General features: G+C 39.8%; 3 protein-coding genes across 5 annotated transcripts; 2 read left to right on the forward strand and 1 right to left on the reverse strand.

The window, feature by feature from the left end:
• Nucleotides 1-256: 256 nt before the first annotated feature.
• Nucleotides 257-3,903, reverse strand: LOC126782633 (protein DECREASED SIZE EXCLUSION LIMIT 1). Of its 3 annotated transcripts, none has more exons than XM_050507922.1 (13): nt 3,761-3,903; nt 3,610-3,672; nt 3,447-3,518; nt 3,301-3,357; nt 2,985-3,187; nt 2,793-2,848; nt 2,611-2,704; nt 1,998-2,064; nt 1,554-1,636; nt 1,380-1,471; nt 1,098-1,204; nt 770-833; nt 257-614 (listed from the first exon to the last, which is right to left on the reverse strand). In XM_050507922.1, the coding sequence occupies exons 1-13, from the start codon at nt 3,868-3,870 to the stop codon at nt 519-521; spliced, it is 1,164 nt and encodes a 387-aa protein (XP_050363879.1). In that variant the 5' UTR covers nt 3,871-3,903; the 3' UTR covers nt 257-518. The 3 variants fall into 3 exon arrangements, with proteins under 3 accessions (XP_050363879.1, XP_050363878.1, XP_050363880.1); XM_050507921.1 differs by having other exon boundaries at nt 278-614; nt 2,793-2,851; XM_050507923.1 differs by lacking the exon at nt 257-614 and having other exon boundaries at nt 786-931; nt 2,793-2,851.
• A 1,145-nt stretch (nt 3,904-5,048) lies between these two features.
• Nucleotides 5,049-13,758, forward strand: LOC126785265 (lysine-specific histone demethylase 1 homolog 3). The gene is made up of 9 exons (XM_050510893.1): nt 5,049-5,185; nt 5,326-7,516; nt 7,854-7,995; nt 8,159-10,429; nt 10,563-10,656; nt 11,042-11,496; nt 11,577-12,293; nt 12,461-12,535; nt 12,789-13,758. Exons 2-9 carry the CDS (start codon nt 5,610-5,612, stop codon nt 12,852-12,854), a joined length of 5,727 nt encoding a protein of 1,908 aa, XP_050366850.1. The 5' UTR covers nt 5,049-5,185; nt 5,326-5,609; the 3' UTR covers nt 12,855-13,758.
• Nucleotides 13,759-14,742: 984 nt separating this feature from the next.
• Nucleotides 14,743-16,290, forward strand: LOC126785266 (V-type proton ATPase subunit c4). The gene is made up of 3 exons (XM_050510895.1): nt 14,743-14,978; nt 15,051-15,336; nt 15,851-16,290. Exons 1-3 carry the CDS (start codon nt 14,897-14,899, stop codon nt 15,981-15,983), a joined length of 501 nt encoding a protein of 166 aa, XP_050366852.1. The 5' UTR covers nt 14,743-14,896; the 3' UTR covers nt 15,984-16,290.
• The last annotated feature ends 2,095 nt before the right edge of the window (nt 16,291-18,385 follow it).

Genomic DNA, 18,385 nt, shown 5'->3' on the forward strand with positions numbered 1-18,385 from the left:
AAAGGAAGAGGCAGTGCCTTGTAGAATGACAATTGCTCTGGGACTTTGATCCTTAGCCCTTGGGCATTGCTGATTGCCTGAAAGGATCTTCATCAATAAGCTGTCACAAGTTGCATAACAAATAGACTGATTTATTGAGAGAAACGGACAAGCTTATTCGTATTCAATTGTAATCACTAGTTCCTCAATGAATTGTTGAGAGAAACGGAAACCTAATCTTATCAAAGTCTATGGTTATGAAATTCAAAGATTACGTTCAACTACGTCCCTGGCTGCAGTTACTCCAATTTAGTAATATCAAAAGATAACTGAAGATGAACGTTGGTCACACTAGTAAAAAGTTTGATATAGAGAATCAAATGGTCATGCAGAGGCTAGGTCTTCTATAGATGACATGGACGGATGTAACATAACCTCCAACAATTTTGACATATTAGAGAAAATATACACAGAAACAGAAACATTTACTGATTCTTGATGTGATTCTAATGCATATCTTCGCCGAACTATTATCTTTCTCAGGTTTGAGTATAGAGTTTCCAAAGTGCTACTACTGTGTCTTCTGATGCAGAGGCCATTAGCTTACAATCTGTTGAATAAGAGACAGCATTACACTGCAAAAGACAAGAAAAAATACATGCAAATAATCAGGCCCTCAATATTATGTGTATAGGACCAAAAACTCTATCCTAGAAAATATGCACAAATGCAAAAATGCCCAAACTGAGAATCTTTAAATTGATATCATCTGCCAAGAGTAATACTATACCGTTGCATGGTGATACTTCAATACTGCCAAAGCCGTTCCTTTGCGATAGTTATATACTCTCACTCTGCCATCAAGAGGTAAAATGGAAAAAGAGACATGAGAATGTAGATTTTGGGAGATGATATGGCCTTGATGCAACCAAGATGAATTAGAATTTGGGCTCTTGCAAGAAAATAGAGAATAGAAATTACAAATTATTCTATGTCTTTTATCTAATATATTTTTCTGCAGTGTCTATAGCTGAATTGCATGTGCACACTCAACAACTAATTACATGACACTAGAACATATTATTCTGATCTCAAACAAAGGAAGATTGATTCCCAACCTGTGGTCCCAGCCAGCTGTTGCAAATATTTTACCATCAGGTCGAATAGAGGTGCTTGATATGCCAGGTCGCTCCAAATTAATTTCTTTCTTAATCACACATGAACCCTAGGTTGGAGAAGACATGACACAGAGATGACATCAGATTTATGTATGAAAGAGGAATATTCTATCAATTTGTTAAAAGTCCTCAAAATGAGCATCTGTTACCCATCAAAAGAGTTTAACAGACTTCAGATGCAATAAATCTAGGAATATGAACTCTCAAAGATAGGAAACTTACTATGGAATTATCCAAACTATACAGCACAATTTTTTCATCTGCAGCTCCTGAGATACCACCGTTGCATGACTCATCAACGCATAGGCTTAAAACTGCAGAAAGTAATATATGATGAACATGAGAAGAATAGAAGGAGAAGGCGCGATCAAATTCTTCAGATTATAACTCCCATACCTGGCTCTGAATGAAACTTGACAGACTTAAGTGGAACACCTGGATTTCTAACATCCCACCAAAGCATGGAACCATCCTCATAACTGCATCATGTACAAAAACATTCAATAACTTCTAGAATAACATTTCTAGAATAAACGAACACACTCACATATAAGATAAACACAAAACTTGCTACGAATTTGAAGTCCCAAAACCAAATGCAGAATATTATTTTGTAAAGATTATTCTTATGCATATGGTTGTCATTAACAATATATAAGACATCATGAATCTACGAGTACCACACTCAGAGGTGATGATTGATGAAACCAATTTATCAATTAGTATCAAAGCCATTACATTACAATACAATGATATAGCAGCTTTGCGTACTATGTTGTTATAACATCTCCACTGCAGTCATAGCTGTACTAGATTGCTAGTGAGATGAGAAGAATATACCCAGCCACGACATTTAGGAATCCCTGTGATTCCAATGGTGAAAATGCTTGAACTGCCATGCACATTCCTACCAAGAAGCAATGACTACAATGTTAAAATTTGGATGAACTGACAGGAAAGAAGGAACAGCAAGTGATAGTCCAAGGTAGTCTTCAACAATTAAACATAATGTGTGTTCAGCTATGATGCCAATTGTAGGATCAGTACACATATGATCATAGTTGAACCACCTGCCTACAGTACACGTACAGAACTAACAAACTAGGCTACTTGAACAAGGAAAAACCTCCCACAAAAAAGACCTTTATGAGATCCTTATGAAAGAGAAATGGATATATCTCTAGCTTCCAGGTTGAAAAAAAACCATGAAGGCAATGGTCCAAAACTCCAGATGTACTCCAGAAATGAATTTCTCTATTGGAGACAATTTATTGTGCATGCAAGCAGGCATTAATATCAACACTTAGTAAACATATTTCTGCACTAATAATCTTTTCCATTCAAATTATTTGGTTCATAGTGGTATACATTTAAGGGCCCTATCTTCGTTACTGTAAGTCCAGTTCTACCCGGATGAATAGTTAGTGGAAAGTCAATGAAATTAGTGAGTGACCTCTTTCCCTGGTAGAAATAGCTGAGATGCCAGCAGAACAGCTTTGAGGTAGCCGTGTACACTTTTCTGCAGTAGTAAGATCCCAAATCTCAACCTTGGCACCTCAACCACATGAAAATAATGAACAATCAAGTGTATGAAATGAGGTAACAAAGCAAACATAATCAAGGTTGTGTATAAACCTCAGATGGCTGCTCTCCAGCTATAGCAATGTATTTAGATCCTCCAACTTCAGTGTCTTCTGTTTCAAAGGAATATTGCCCGTTATTGTTTAAGCCTCTAACTGTCTAAGAGCAAATAAGTCACAGCATGTATAACACTACAAACCACATGCATTTACAACTTGACTATCAGACCAACCAATCTCGACAGACCTTCCTCAGCTCTACACTGCTGAGACAGATATCCTTGGACCTTTTCTTCACTATCATCCAGACTACCTGCATCAGTACTCTCCCTCTCATCTCCCTCATGACAATTTGCACCGTCAACTTCCTTAGAACAAGAATGAGGTCTCTTCACCAACGAAAGCTTACAGAAGTGGTAAGCATTCGTCGCGATCGTCACAGAGGGAGTCCTGCAAGGCAAAAATGTAGGCATGCAAAAACACTCAATTCTTGTTCTCAACAGAATACAAAACAATTTCAAAATAGCCACAGTCGAAAACCACGAGAAAATTTCGCTAACAACCTGGATAAACCTCCATCTCCAACATCCCAGCACTTCACAGTTCCATCCCTTCCCTGGCTACAAATACATTCTCAAATCTCATTCATTTTTACTAAACTACAAAACTAACCACTATATGAACAAATAAAGGTGAACACAAAAATCACCTGATCACCTTGTCAGCTCCAATTGAAGAGCTACAAGCAACAGCAGCAACTCCATGTGCCGCGCTATGCACACTGCACATACACACACACGAGTTTCATTCTTTTACTCTCGAAAACTAAATCAAACCATCACGAAAATTTAGAATGAAACTAAATGAAGTACCCTGCGGAAGCTATGGTCCGATTCCGGAGAGTGTCCCAAATCCGCAACTCACCGTCTGCGGAACTGGAAGAGAAAAGCAAGCAGGAAATTTAATCAGATGGGGGAAACTTTAGAATCTATGATGAGGTATGGGATTGGATTAGAATGGTACCAGGTGTATAGGAGAGGCTGAGATGGGTGGAAACAGAGGTCGGTGACAGAGGCACGGTGGCCTCTCAGCACAGCCACTGGGTCCGGCGGTGGCCGTCTCTGTTTGTTCATTGCTTGTGTGATCAGCCGTGGAGTGTGTACCGGGTACACATAAGATATTTTAGGCGAGTAAAGTTTGCTTTACCCCCGCTTACTCAAGTTATTTACCATGCCACACATGCCTTACGTTGAATATATGATATACATCATAAATTTCACGGTTGACTACGGATATTATTTTTCTGATCCCATTCACAAAACAATATCGACCGTCAGATGTGAGATGTATATCATACATTGATGTATATTACAATTTTTTCATTTTTTACGATCTTGAAAGAGGTCATCTATTATGCAATTTATGGTACAGTATAACATTAATGGAAGAACATGCATATTAAATGTAAACGTATATGAAAAACAACAACTCTGGTTAGCGAACCCAAATGTTTGTTGGAATCAAAGTTCTAGTCCACTTATCGATCTTTTATAAAAGGATAAAGAAAAATAACATCGAGACCCATAAAAATATGAAGTAAGACGAATAATATACCGAATATAGAAAATAGAATAGCCCAATAAATCTTAAAATGCTTGTAGGCCTTAATTAGTCCAACGAGGGTATTCAAGTGGTTCACTAACAATTTTCATAACGCTATGCAACCAAACATCACAACAACTGCTACGTTGTTGTCGTCGCCATGGAGACCTCAACAATACCAGCCCCATGTGCCATTAGTTAAGATCAAGTCCATTGTCATTGACAAAACACCAAAATCAGGCAAATGAGAGAGTACACTGTGAGATAAACAAGTTCGTTACACACCTGTAAATAAACCAAATTTGTATAAGGTGTGATGATGTAAAGGAACATACATGTGGCACAGACTATGTTATATGCAACGTTTATTATAATGTGGATACAAAAGAACGCAATAGCGATCAGAAAGCCAACACATCATCTCTCCATTAGAACACAATTTTCTCATACATTCATATACTCATTTTCTTTTCAGTTGCATTTAAGTCGATATAAAAAAAATATATCACGAATAAATAAGATTATTTATTATATATCTATAAAAGTAATAAAACTCCAAGTCCAAACACGGTCTCCGGAGGAGTCCGGATTTCGTCTATTCCTTCTTCCCACACACACAAATCGTGTCGGGCCAAAAAACCCTCTATCGCTACGTTCCCTCCTTCCTATTTTATTTTGTGCCCCCTCCCTTTTTATTTCCTCTTTTTTAATTTCTACCCGCGGCGCATTTTATACACTCGTCCTTCTCAATTTCCACACCCCCAACGCTCACGTGCGCACCTCCTCACTCTCCTCCGGCTAATCCATCACCGCCGCCGCCGTACCGGAGCTTCTCAGCTCGCACAGGTCAGCCTCCCTTCACCTCATCTCTCTCTCTCTCTATTCAATTCGCTAGGGCTTAGCATACTGAATCATAAACCCTAGGCAGGCTTTAATTTCTCTCTCTCTCTCTCTTTCGTTTTCGTTTTTTTTTTTTTCAATGTTAGATTCTCTCGATTAAGCTAGAGGCAGACCAGGGCTTACGAACTTCTCAGAAATTGATAGAGTTTGTGAAGGATTTGGCTGTGTTGTTGTGTTTGTGATTATCTGCGATTCCATGGAGGTTGGGATTTGGTTTGGATTTTCGATATTGTAGGTGGAATTTAAACATGTGCCTTAATTTTCTGAGACTAGAGAAGTGGAAGGTAATGCTTTGCTTTCGTCATTCGGGGACTGAAGCTGGTTTAGGGTTAAGGGAGGGTGTGCTGTCTTGAAATTTGGGGTTGAAGAGATGGATGGAGACGAGAAGAGGCTGAGAGCTAGGAAGAGATCCAAGTTAATGATGGTTAATCTCAATTTGGATGGCGACGATGAGCCGATTGGGACTCTGCTGAAGAAGAGGCTGAGGAACCCTAAGAAGGTTAAGCTGGGTTTGGTGGGGGAGAGGGGGAAGAAAGTGGAGGTTGGAGAGGGTGATTTTGGGGGATTGGATGATACGTTGGCGAGTCTTAGGAAGAAGCTCAAGGGTCCTAAGAAGGATTCCGGGGCGAGGGGAAGGAGGAGTTCTAGTTTGGATGTTGTGCAGTCTTCAGATCAGGATGGGGGTTCCGACGGGAAATCAGTGTCGAGGAGCATTGAGAAAGGTGTGGTTAGGGGTGATGATGATGGATGCAATGTGATTAGGGATGTGAAAGTGGAAAATAAGCTTAAAGGAAAGGGAAAGAGACCCAAGGTTTCAGGACTGGTATCTGGGGAGGGTTCTAATAGTTCTCCAGATCATCATATGAAAGATTCGTTGTCGGTATTTTTTCAGAAGGCACAGTCCAGTGTTACTAAGAAGTCTCATCCCTCATCAAGTCTTAGAGAGAAGACTGGTTCTCAGGATCTGGAGGATGATGGATTGAACCATAGTTCAGAAGATGTTGGAGGAAATAGCATACCTGTGGCTGTGCAGAGCCATACTTCTGTTGCAAAACTTACCTACGAAAAACCAATATTTGATGGTGGTTTGCTGTCTGATGCTGGTTTGAAAGTGTTAGATTCAGTCATTGATCAGTATAAGATAGAGGAACGAAACAGAATTTGCCAGGATTCTGACTGCAACAGACAAAATGACGATAGGTCTCAAGGACTTTATTCTATTCGAAATGAGATGATGAGACTTGAAGATAGAAAGCATGAACCCATAGTGGATCCTTCTGGTTTAAATGTTCAGGAGGAACCGTGTAGCTTGGATAAACCTAATGATGGAGAGAGCCAGCACACACAAAATAGTGAAAATACTCAAACCTCTGAGAACAGAATAAGGCACTGCTCTGTGACAAACTCAAGTGCTTTAACAAGTTGTGAACAGCAGGGGGAAATTCTTGCGGTTGGTAACCATGACTTGAAAGGGGGCTTTCCTGATGCTCTGTCCATTCAGTCCAAAGATGTTCTAGCTAGATGCACTTCTGGCGCAGACTGTGATATATCTTCTTCAACTGGAAACCAAATTCTGATTCCTCATTATAATGATGATTTGCTGAACAAATCTAACTTTTCCCCGGATGAACTCAAAGGGGGAGAAACTCCCCGTGATTGTGTAGTTGCTTACACTGAGGGGAAAGATCTTGTTTCCAGACCTTTGCATTTAGAGAATGCCAACACAACTGATTGCCAGAAATCTTCAATCCAGTTTAGTAATCAAGCAGAAATTTTGCAAACTGCCTCCGTTCAGAAGGGAAGCTATTGTGAAGACTTGTCTTCTGATGAAGCATCAAAAGAGAAGATTATTCCAAAACATGATTATATTACTAGTAATGAAGAGGTGGATGGAGCTTCTCCCCCTTTATACACAACACTAGATGAGAATGAGAGTTTCCCAGAAGACACAGTATTTCAACCTGATATTAGAAACAAAGACGATAAGCAAGTCCTCCTGCGTGCACCACGGAATGTTAGGAAACGCAGGCATGGAGACATGGCTTATGAGGGGGATGTTGATTGGGAGATCAATGATCAAGGATTGGATAGTGACAATTCAAATAGAGCGAGAGTGAAGTTTGATTCCTCTTCAAGTATTGGCACAGAAGCTGAAAGTGGTGGGGCTGCAGCAGTGTCTGCGGGTCTTAAAGCTCACACTGCGGGTCCCGTTGAGAAGATTAAATTTAAGGAGATTTTGAAGCGCAGAGGTGGGCTTCAGGATTACTTGGAATGCAGGTTAGTTAATAATTCTGAAACCCAGTTGAAATACCGGATGGTGACAAGTTTTTGCATGCTTTGCATCTTTCTGCAAGTATATTGATGTTAGATGATATTTATCAATTCAAATGCTTGAATCCTGTTTGACCTTTTGATGTTTCATTTCGCTTATAAAATTTGTATCCTGTTCAGTGGTCATGTAACTCATCTAGTTGCAATTTTTGGTTTCTGTTTCTTTTGATGAACAACTTTGAGTCTTTTGTTGAAGCTGTCAATTCAATTCATGTGGTTAATTTGTCTGCATGGATGAGCTGAACCATGTTCACTAAAATTAATATGCTTGGGTGCAATCCAGGAATCAGATCTTAGCTCTGTGGAGCAAAGATGTCAGTCGAATTTTGCCTCTCACCGACTGTGGGGTAACAGAGCCTGCCTGTGTGGATGAACCAGGGCGTGCTTCCCTAATTAGGAATATTTATGCTTTTCTAGATCTCAGTGTAAGTAAAGTAATCAGTATCTCTGTTGTTATTTTTTGTACCTCTGACGGTCTGACCTTTGCCAAGATTGATCAGTCTATGCATTCTTTTCCTAATCCTTTTCCCATAACTTTTAGGGCTGTATATTAATTCTCTAATGAATTAATGCAAAACACTTTTACAGGGTTATATAAATGTTGGAATTGCTGCCGAGAAGGATAAAGCAGAAGATGGTTCTAAACATGACTATAAAATTCTCAGAGAAAAACCTTTTGAGGAAGTTTCTGGGGTTTCAGTTGCTGACTCAGAGGATGGGGTTTCCTTTATCATTGGCCAGGTTAAGAATTCAAATGCTTTTACTGATACTGAGAATGGAATTACAGATAATAGTGAAAATTTGACTGAGGGAGCCACAAAAGACAATGCACATGTTGGAGCAGTGGCATTGGAATTACTTGATGCAAAAATTCCTGGAGAATGCCAAACTGACTACCTAGAGAACTGTAATGGTGATGCAAGGTTCCAAAGTCGATCGGACAATCTGGATGTTTCAAGTAGTGATCCATCTGGTGATATATTGGATGGTGGAGTCGTCCCTATTGTAACTCCAGTGATAAAGAAAGAATCACAGAGTATCCAGTCGACACCATTTGATCATCTACCAAGTAATAACACCCTGCAATGTGGTCCAGAAGACAAAAAGGAAATCATCGTCATAGGTGCTGGTCCTGCTGGCTTAACTGCTGCACGCCACTTGCAGCGTCAAGGGTTTTCAGTCAATATACTTGAAGCTAGGAGTCGAATCGGAGGTCGTGTTTATACAGATCGGTCATCTCTATCAGTGGCAGTGGATCTTGGAGCTAGCATTATTACTGGTGTTGAGGCTGATTGGGCAACAGAAAGAAGACCCGATCCCTCCTCATTGGTCTGTGCTCAGTTGGGCCTTGAGTTGACTGTATTGAACAGTGATTGCCCTCTTTATGATATCGAAACTGGCCAAAAAGTTCCTGCAGATCTGGATGAAGCATTGGAAGCAGAGTTTAACAGCCTTCTTGATGATATGGTATTGCTTGTAGCACAGAAGGGAGAACGTGCAGAAAGGATGTCTCTTGAGGAAGGTTTTGAGTATGTCCTTAAAAGGCGTCGTATGGCACAATCAGGGAGTGCTGAAGAAATAGAATTGCATAATCCAAGGGATGACGCCAGAACAAATATTGATGGTAGTATTGCTGAAAAAAGTTGTTCCAAGCCAGAAGTATTGAGTCCTCTTGAGAGGAGAGTTATGGATTGGCATTTTGCTAATTTGGAGTATGGTTGTGCTGCTCCACTCAAGGAGGTATCTCTCCCCAATTGGAACCAAGATGATGCTTATGGTGGCTTTGGGGGAGCTCATTGTATGATTAAAGGGGGTTACAGCACTGTTGTTGAGTCTCTCGGGGAAGGCCTACGCATTCACTTGGATCATGTAGTCACTGATATTTCATATGGCGAGAATAGTGAATTGAATAACAGCCAGTGTAACAAAGTCAAAGTCTCCACATCAAATGGGCGCATCTTTTCTGGAGATGCAGTCTTGATTACAGTGCCTCTTGGGTGCTTAAAAGCAGAAACTATTAAGTTCTCTCCACCATTGCCCCAGTGGAAACATTCTTCTATCATGCAGCTTGGATTTGGCGTTCTTAATAAAGTAGTTTTGGAATTTCCAGATGTCTTTTGGGATGACTCTGTGGACTACTTTGGAGCAACTGCTGAAGATACTGACCTGAGGGGTCAGTGCTTTATGTTTTGGAATATCAAGAAAACTGTTGGGGCTCCTGTTCTTATAGCTTTAGTGGTTGGTAAGGCAGCTATAGAAGGCCAAAAGATGAGCTCTTCCGATCATGTTAACCATGCATTAGTGGCTCTACGTAAATTGTTTGGAGTGGCTTCTGTACCTGATCCAGTTGCATCAGTTGTGACAGATTGGGGTAGGGATCCTTTCAGTTACGGTGCCTACTCATATGTTGCTGTTGGAGCTTCTGGAAAAGACTACGATATACTAGGGAGACCTGTTAATAACTGCCTATTTTTCGCTGGCGAAGCTACGTGCAAGGAGCATCCTGATACTGTTGGTGGTGCAATGATGAGTGGGCTTCGAGAGGCAGTGCGTATAATTGACATACTGACAACCGGATATGATTACACAGCAGAAGCAGAAGCCATGGAGTCCATACAGAGACAGTCTGCCTCTGAAAAGGATGAAGTTTGGGACATAACAAGGAGACTTGATGCCGTCGAGCTTTCCAAAGTCCTTTACAAGAACAAGGAGTCCTTACTTCAGGAATTGTTCTTTAATGCAAAATCTACAAAAGGGAGGTTGCATCTGGTCAAAGAGCTATTGACTCTCCCTGCTGAAACATTGAAGTCCTTCGCTGGCACCAAAGAGGGGCTAACCACGCTAAACTCGTGGATACTGGTAATTTGCAGGAGTATTATCTATTTTCCAGTTATTATTGGATTTGATTATTGTTCATGCATACCTAGGGGGTTGACAGTATGTTTGCTTCTTAGATAAATATTGAAGGTATATATTTTGTAAATTATAACAGGATTCAATGGGGAAAGCAGGGACTCAACTCTTGCGACATTGTGTGCGTCTTCTTGTTCTTGTGTCAACAGACTTACTGGCCGTGCGCTTATCTGGTAATTGTCTACTTATTTGTTGCTATAGCTAGTGTACTTTCCAGTGATCCATGTTTATGTAAATGTATGGAAGTATGTGTACAGATATGTGGATAATTGAAAATAATAATGAATTTAATTTCCATCTTCTTTATGCTTATGAACTATGTACTTTAGCCTTTTCAACTAATTTGTATTTCTTTTAATTGTCTGCATTTCATTGTCAAAATGGGGAACTTGTCTGTTGTTCTTGAATTTTATTAACATATAATAATCATGTGCATCAGTGCATATAGATACGTTACTCAACCTTTTTGTCGTTGTAGGAGAGGTTTACTACATTGGGAGGTTTAATAACATATGTATTTCTTCAAAATTAGCTGATCTTTCTGTTTGTGTGGTATAGGCATTGGGAAAACCATAAGAGAGAAAGTTTGTGTACATACTAGCCGTGATATACGTGCTATTGCAAGTCAGCTAGTTAGCGTGTGGCTTGAAGTCTTCCGCAGAGAAAAAGCTTCTAATGGAGGACTGAAATTATCAAAGCAAGCCAGTGGTGTAGATTCATTAAAGAGAAAGACTGTCAGAGACTCATCTTCTGGAAAGCCACCACTACACATGTATCATGGTGCTTTTGAGCACAAAGGACAGGAATCTGCATCCATGGGAAGCCATTTGCCTTCAAATCATAATGTGAAGAAAGTGAATGGCAAAACCATTAAACTTGAAAGAGCAAATTCCTCAAGGTACGGGGGTTCAACAGGCAGACCACATGATGACGACTTTGCTATGACTGAAGAAGAAAGAGCTGCCATTGCTGCTGCTGAAGCAGCACGTGCAGCAGCTATTGCAGCTGCAAAGGTTTTGTTTTCTCTGTCATCTTCCTTACATACACTCCCCCCCCCCTCCTTTCTCCCATTTCTTATTGTTGCATTTTGTAGGCATATGCATCTTCAGAAGCCAAGAGCAGTTCTTTACTCCAGCTTCCTAAGATTCCCTCGTTTCATAAGTTTGCTCGACGGGATCAGTACCCTCAAATGGATGAGTATGATTTTAGGAGGAAGTGGTCTGGTGGTGTTCTGGGTACAGAAGATTGCATATCAGAAATTGACTCGAGGAACTGCAAAGTAAGGAACTGGTCTGTTGATTTTTCGGCTGCTTGTGTCAATCTTGACAGTTCGAGAAAGTCAATCGATAACCTCTCAGAGCAGAGCCATCCAAATGAGGTTGCTAGTCAGTTGAATTTTCGTGAGCACTCAGGAGAGAGTGCTGCTGTCGACAGTAGTATCTATACAAAAGCATGGGTTGATACTGCTGGTAGTGTTGGGGTAAAAGACTACCATGCCATAGAGATGTGGCAATCTCAAGCAGCGGCAGCTGATCTTGATTTCTTCCATCCTGACTCGTATGTAAAGGATGAGGAAGATTCAAATACAACTTCGAAAGGACTAAGCTGGAAGCATGAAGGACTATTAAATGAGAGCTCTGTTTCACAAGTTACTGTTAACAAGGGGTCATCGAGAAGTCATCGTCGAGGAGCAGACCAAATCAAACACGCAGTTGTTGATTATGTAGCTTCATTGCTTATGCCCCTCTATAAAGCTAAAAAGATTGATAGAGAGGGATATAAGTCAATCATGAAGAAAGGTGCTACCAAGGTTAGCCATTTAATATTACTCCATCACATTCCTTCTTGTTGTAGTAATTCGAAAAGAACACCTTACTTGCAGGGAACATTATGATGCACTTATGTTGAATTGTGCTGTCTGCAACTGTTCCTTTTGATAGATTAGTCTCAGTTTTTCTTTGGTGATTCAATTGTCAGGTCATGGAGCAAGCCACTGATTCAGAGAAAGCAATGGCTGTGTCCGAGTTTCTTGATTTCAAGCGCAGAAACAAGGTTCTACTTTCATCAGATCTATCTATCAATATGTTAAATATTTGCCCTTGTTTCATTTCTTACTCGACTGAAATTGGCTTGCATGAGTGAGTACCCATAAAACAACAGATATTTAATTGTTGGCACCTTAAAGTTTCATCAGAATTTTATATTTGCTATCTTGAAATTGTTCATGGAAATGTTGTTGCTAATACCCTTTCACTTCTTTTTTTATGATGTTTAATTCTTCTTACCAAGTCCTCCTTATTTGCAGATTCGTGCCTTTGTGGATAAATTGATTGAGAAGCACATGGCCATGAAGCCTGTTGTGAAATCTTGATACTGGATAATTGATATGTGATTTCGAAGCACCGCTGTACAGAGTGCAGAAGTCCGCATGATGTTCAAGGATGAATTCACAGCTTTTGCTGGCAGCATTGGGGTACAGATATATCACATCAGGTTCCCTGGTTAAACTGCGTACAAGCTCTTTGTGACTGTGATGGTGCTGCAGAACAAAGGGCATGGTTTGCTGCGTTTGGTTGATTCATATTTGGTGGGCATCTTGAACTGCAATTAGAACTGGTGGAGTAAGCACCAGGAATGAGCATTTCCAGATGCAAGCGGGAGTAAGCACAAGAAATTGGTTTCTCATTCCAATTGCAGGCATCAATAGGGTATGGTGATGATAGCAGATTGCTCTAAGAGAATGGCTTGTAAAGTTGCCATCCATCAAGGATGTGCTGGTGAAAAATTGAGATATCAGACCCTAATTTTTATTCAGGGATTATCAAGGAGAAACTAATAATCATTGACTTTTTATGATAGTCTTCAATGTGTACAGATTCGGATTGTGCTAGTGACTACTAATGAGAAGGATACATAAACAGTTTTTGATGGCCAAAGTAATATGTGATGTTTACCTTTTTTATTTAACATTGATCACTGATTTTACTTTCTGTTCCCCCAAGTAAATTTCCATCTCACGTTATACGCATCTTTTTGAGGGCTGAAGCTTCTGCTTACTGGATTTTGTCTTATTTGAGTGCATTCCTTGGGTGAGGATGCTAGCCTTACTCTAGTACTTTCAATGTGTCCAGCTTTTAACTGACTACAGCATTTTTCTGTGAGTGTATTTTGATCCAGAAGGGAAATATCAACATATTTTGTAATTGTTGTTTATTTTATCCATCTGGAACTTAGATTTGATGTTGGAGTTGCAGAATGAATTGCAGGACTTGATCTTTTGCTTGAATCAGCCAAGCTTATTGAACATCCATTCTCTTTCATCTGTTTTTCTGTCGAGCTATCTGATCACCCTTCTGTTTTATTTTTGCTAGGCTGGTGGGAAAGCTACTGTTGGCTGTTCTGAGTACAAGAGGTATGTATATCTCCGTCATCTGTAGTTTTAAACTGCGTTCTGATGCACAGATGATTCTTTTCTGGACTTGGAAAATATGTCTTTAACTTGGATGTGTTCATTTGTTGACCTTCGGTCAATATTTCAAGTTGTGATATTTGATCTAGGATGTCATTTACAGTAGTGGACTTTCTGATTATATGCTTGCAGAATTTATCGGCTTATAACATCTTAAGGATTAATGTCAGCGCTCTTTACTTGCCATCAATTTTAGCTATTTTTGCCACCTTGTTTTTTTCTACCAGCTCTAAATGCTCACCTTACCATTTGAAATTTGTCATTCTTTGTGCATAAATTGTATGGAATTTGAGTAGATTTTACTGTCATACAAAGGGAGAGAACTCTGCAGTGTATTATGTAATCATTGTAATGTCATCTGATACCCACTGGATGTGGTGGGACATGCCTGTCTCTTCTCCCTTGCTCTTTGTCTGTTTTTCTTCTTCTGGTGAATGTAACCAAAAAGCTTTTGGGCGACAAAAGAAGTGTCGAAAATCACTTATGTTAGAAAACATGCTGCTGATCTTAAAATTGTTTACAAAGTGATTTTGGAGAGTAGATGACATTTTTCGTTGCATTTGTGATATACATTTTTGTATGGATGCTATGCAGCTTTACTTTACTCTAAACTAATAGATTTAGAAATATGAATGTTTTCCTTTCCTTTATTAAACTCCTTTCTTCTTCAGGAATCAGGAATATCCAAAGTTTCATGCTCTAAAAAGATTCTCGTGCGTTTGCGAAATTGGGCCAGGCTTTTGACTGAACAAACGGGCCAAGTTTTTAAAACGGAGCCCATGGTGCGCCCGTGACTCCTATAATATCGGGGGCATAATCGTAAAAGCACGGGCATCCATTTTGAGGCTGAGATCGAAACACAGACGCTTAAAAGCTCTTTAATACCCTCCAAGAGTCGGAGAAATCCTCAGAAATTCCAGATCCGATCATCTACCTTGTCGAGAATGGCTTCCACAGCTTTCAGCGGCGATGAAACGGCACCGTTCTTCGGCTTTCTCGGCGCCGCCGCGGCCCTCGTCTTCTCCTGTACGCTTCAGATCTATCCCAACGGCGTGTTCTCGATTAGGGATTCTGATCGGTTTTTGTTTGTCTTCGCAGGTATGGGAGCAGCGTACGGGACGGCGAAGAGTGGAGTAGGAGTGGCGTCGATGGGAGTTATGAGGCCGGAGCTGGTCATGAAGTCCATCGTGCCGGTGGTTATGGCTGGAGTGTTGGGCATTTACGGCCTTATCATCGCTGTTATTATCAGTACCGGTATTAACCCCAAGGCGAAATCCTATTACTTGTTTGATGGCTACGCTCATCTCTCATCTGGTCTCGCTTGTGGCCTTGCTGGGCTCTCAGCTGGTATGGCTATCGGCATTGTTGGTGATGCTGGTGTTAGGTATGCTTTTTTAGTTCTCGATATGTAATTGCGTATAAACTCTTTGCGATTATGATTCTATGTATCTGTTTGATCGATTTGTTTGTTTGTTGAGGGGGTTTGTATTGGTTTAGGATTTATTGTTATTAGTTGTTGCAATGTAATTTGAGTTTAAACTCATAAGCATTGGATTTGCTGCTTGATGAATATGAAGACAATGTAATGAATATATTTTTTCTTATTTTTTTTTAGGATAATGAGCTGGTTGTGCACATGGTTTAGTAGTTTTTAAAGTGATCTTGGAGATGCAGATTATAAGTTTTTAGTTTAGGTCAGAGATGTGTCAGGAACTATGTTTATTCAGATAATTGCTTCCTAAATTTGTAGCAAACAGTACATCTGCAAATCACTGATTTCATTCTTTGATGCCTGGTTTTGACTTGTTAATTTAGATGGAAGAGTGTAATCACTGGTTTGAATATATGATTGCTTCAGGTTTGAAATCTTCTTTGACCGTGTTTTGGTTACTTTGCAGAGCCAATGCCCAACAGCCAAAGCTTTTTGTTGGGATGATCCTCATTCTCATTTTTGCTGAAGCCCTTGCTCTGTATGGTCTCATTGTTGGTATCATTCTTTCCTCCCGAGCAGGTCAGTCAAGAGCTGACTAATTAGCTGTGCTGGTTGGATTTCTCGATTGCCGCTATTGAACAAGCTCTTGTTCTTGTATAAGCTCTTCTTTCTTTTTGGAAGTAGTATTGCTGATTCTTGTTTGTTGTGATCGATGCCTACTGGATTGGTAGTATTTACGTACCGAAGGTAGAAATTAGAGTTAGCAAAATAGTTTTACTTCTGAATAAATTTTAAATTTGTATCCTTTGTCAATTTTCATCAGACTGGTCTGTACTGAGAATTCAAATTATCATTAATTGTTCGATATTATTTCTTGTAGCATTATGTTATATTCTTCATATTCTACCTTTGGATTGGCTGGCTGGCGGTAGATGGAATATTGTTTTGCTAGTTATATTATCTGATTTAATTCTATCTTTTATTACAATTCCAAGTCTTGTAATGGCTTGATAAGAATTGAATAAAAAACTTTGATAAATGAAGTAAGCCTTACACTAACAATACAGTAGCTTGATTCATAGTATGTTCCGCTTTTTGTAATGTTAGATCCAGTGATATAGTAGATCTGGAATAGATAAGTACTTATGGGCTGTTTGTTACATGAGATTGTGTTCCATAAGACAACCTTGGTCAGTCCAAAGAAATTAAACCCGTGTTTGGTAGCACATGGGACTCCACTGAGCGTGTTAGAGGAATCCCAAAGGCCCCCAAAATTGGTCTCACAACGACTCTGAATAACATGTCGCTATCCAAGGCCTCTCGTCGTTTCCCCTCTTACATCTATCTTCCTTCTAATATTTTTCTTCAGCTGTGTCGAGTCTAGTTTAATCAGGATTCAGAATCATTGTCGCTGTTCCATCTTAGACTCCCCGAATAACGTCATAGGCTCGTCGAGGCACCGGAGACGGCTATTGACGGCGTTGTCGTTGGTAGGGACGACCCAGGTGGAAATGCGGCGCTTCATCAGGGGATCCTCCTCGCTGATTTTGGGCTGCCTTTGTCGGATTCTTTCACGGTGTTGTTTCGTGTTTTGATTTGTTATTTTTCTTGTGTTGGTGCCTCGCGACTTAAGCTTTGGGGTTTGCTACAAAATTGGGGATGGAGGGTGAAGCTGCAAAATTGGGGATGAAGGAAGTTGATGCTGCAAATTGATACAAATGTTGGCTTGGAATTTCTAAATGTTGACGAGTCTATATGATCGATTTCACCTTTCTTCCATGTAGATACTTTGCTGGGTAGTGAATTTTTATGGCTTTCTTTTAATGTTGAAGATGAAGAAAGAAGAAACATTGTTCTGGGTTTTATGATTCTGACTTATTCCAATAATAATTTGGCTCTGTTGTTGGGCTATGTTGTTGATTGTATTTGCTTTGGTTATTGGTTTGCTCCTTAGTCCCAACGGCACGAACATGAGACAAGCCTTACAATAGAATAAGCTAGGTTGGAGGAAGACAACGTTGCTGTAGAAATTATGCTGAGCTGTAGCAGTCCTGTGCAACAAACATACCCTTAGGTACTTCAGGTGAAAGATAAGTACTTTGATTAGTTTGGTACATGATATAAAATTTTAGTGGACTATTAACCATCATATTTAGAATCTCAATGACTCAATCTATTTGGGATCTAAACGACTAAACCTTTATGCTGCCATAGAGTGAGACGGGAGAAACTTAATTTTTGAATCATTTCTATTATCCTACATATTCATAGTAAGATTCTACATAATGAAGCTAGCCTAATCAAGAGGTTCTAAAATCCAAACCCAGACACTTAGCATATTCTCATTTTTTGTAGTAAAAACTAGGGCCAGGCATTTGGTCCCGAAATCATGGTCCCGTCCCGGTCTCGTCCCTAAATTTACAAGGACGAGAACGAGATTCATGTTTGAAAAATGTACATCTCGTCCTGTTTTGAAATAACGGGACGAGATCGAGATTAACTTAATAAGTCTCGTTTAATCTCGTCTCGTCCTGTAATGGATTTAAGCAAGATGTGCCTCTAAAGTTAATTAACAAGTAGAATTGAACTTGTTTTAGTGTATATGGTAATTGATTAATTATTTATTTTCATTATGAGATAATTATTGCATTATTTTACAAATATCATTTTAGCCCCGTTTTAGTCCCGATTCCGTCCTGATCTCGAACGGGACACGGATCCAGCATGATCACTTTTAGAAACACATAATCTCGTCCTTTATTTTTAATTACGGGACAGGACTGAGATTCATCTACTCCCGGCCCGTCTGGGCCCATGCCTAGCCCTAGTAAAACACATGACATAATGGGTGAAGTGTAAGTACAGATGCATGATAATCAAAACATATGAATATTTAAGATTACATTATGTCGTGTATTACATGCTTTCTAGTTTATATTGCTTCAACCACCATTTAGACTGATTTTAATCATCTACACATGGGCGGATTACTTGTCCAGTG

Source organism: Argentina anserina, chromosome 2 (genome assembly GCF_933775445.1).
Source record: "Argentina anserina chromosome 2, drPotAnse1.1, whole genome shotgun sequence".
NCBI classification, from domain to species: domain Eukaryota; kingdom Viridiplantae; phylum Streptophyta; class Magnoliopsida; order Rosales; family Rosaceae; genus Argentina; species Argentina anserina.

Coding starts and splice junctions, on each gene's coding strand:
- LOC126785266 (XM_050510895.1), top strand. CDS start 14,897: ATGGCTTCCACAGCTTTCAGCGGCGATGAAACGGCACCGTTCTTCGGC. Junction 14,979..15,050: donor CGCGGCCCTCGTCTTCTCCT/GTACGCTTCAGA, acceptor TTGTCTTCGCAG/GTATGGGAGCAGCGTACGGG. Junction 15,337..15,850: donor GTTGGTGATGCTGGTGTTAG/GTATGCTTTTTT, acceptor GTTACTTTGCAG/AGCCAATGCCCAACAGCCAA.
- LOC126785265 (XM_050510893.1), top strand. CDS start 5,610: ATGGATGGAGACGAGAAGAGGCTGAGAGCTAGGAAGAGATCCAAGTTA. Junction 10,657..11,041: donor ACTGGCCGTGCGCTTATCTG/GTAATTGTCTAC, acceptor TGTGTGGTATAG/GCATTGGGAAAACCATAAGA. Junction 12,294..12,460: donor TGAAGAAAGGTGCTACCAAG/GTTAGCCATTTA, acceptor TTCAATTGTCAG/GTCATGGAGCAAGCCACTGA.
- LOC126782633 (XM_050507921.1), bottom strand. CDS start 3,870: ATGAACAAACAGAGACGGCCACCGCCGGACCCAGTGGCTGTGCTGAGA. Junction 3,358..3,446: donor GGAGCTGACAAGGTGATCAG/GTGATTTTTGTG, acceptor ATGTATTTGTAG/CCAGGGAAGGGATGGAACTG. Junction 1,637..1,997: donor TTCCTAAATGTCGTGGCTGG/GTATATTCTTCT, acceptor TACATGATGCAG/TTATGAGGATGGTTCCATGC.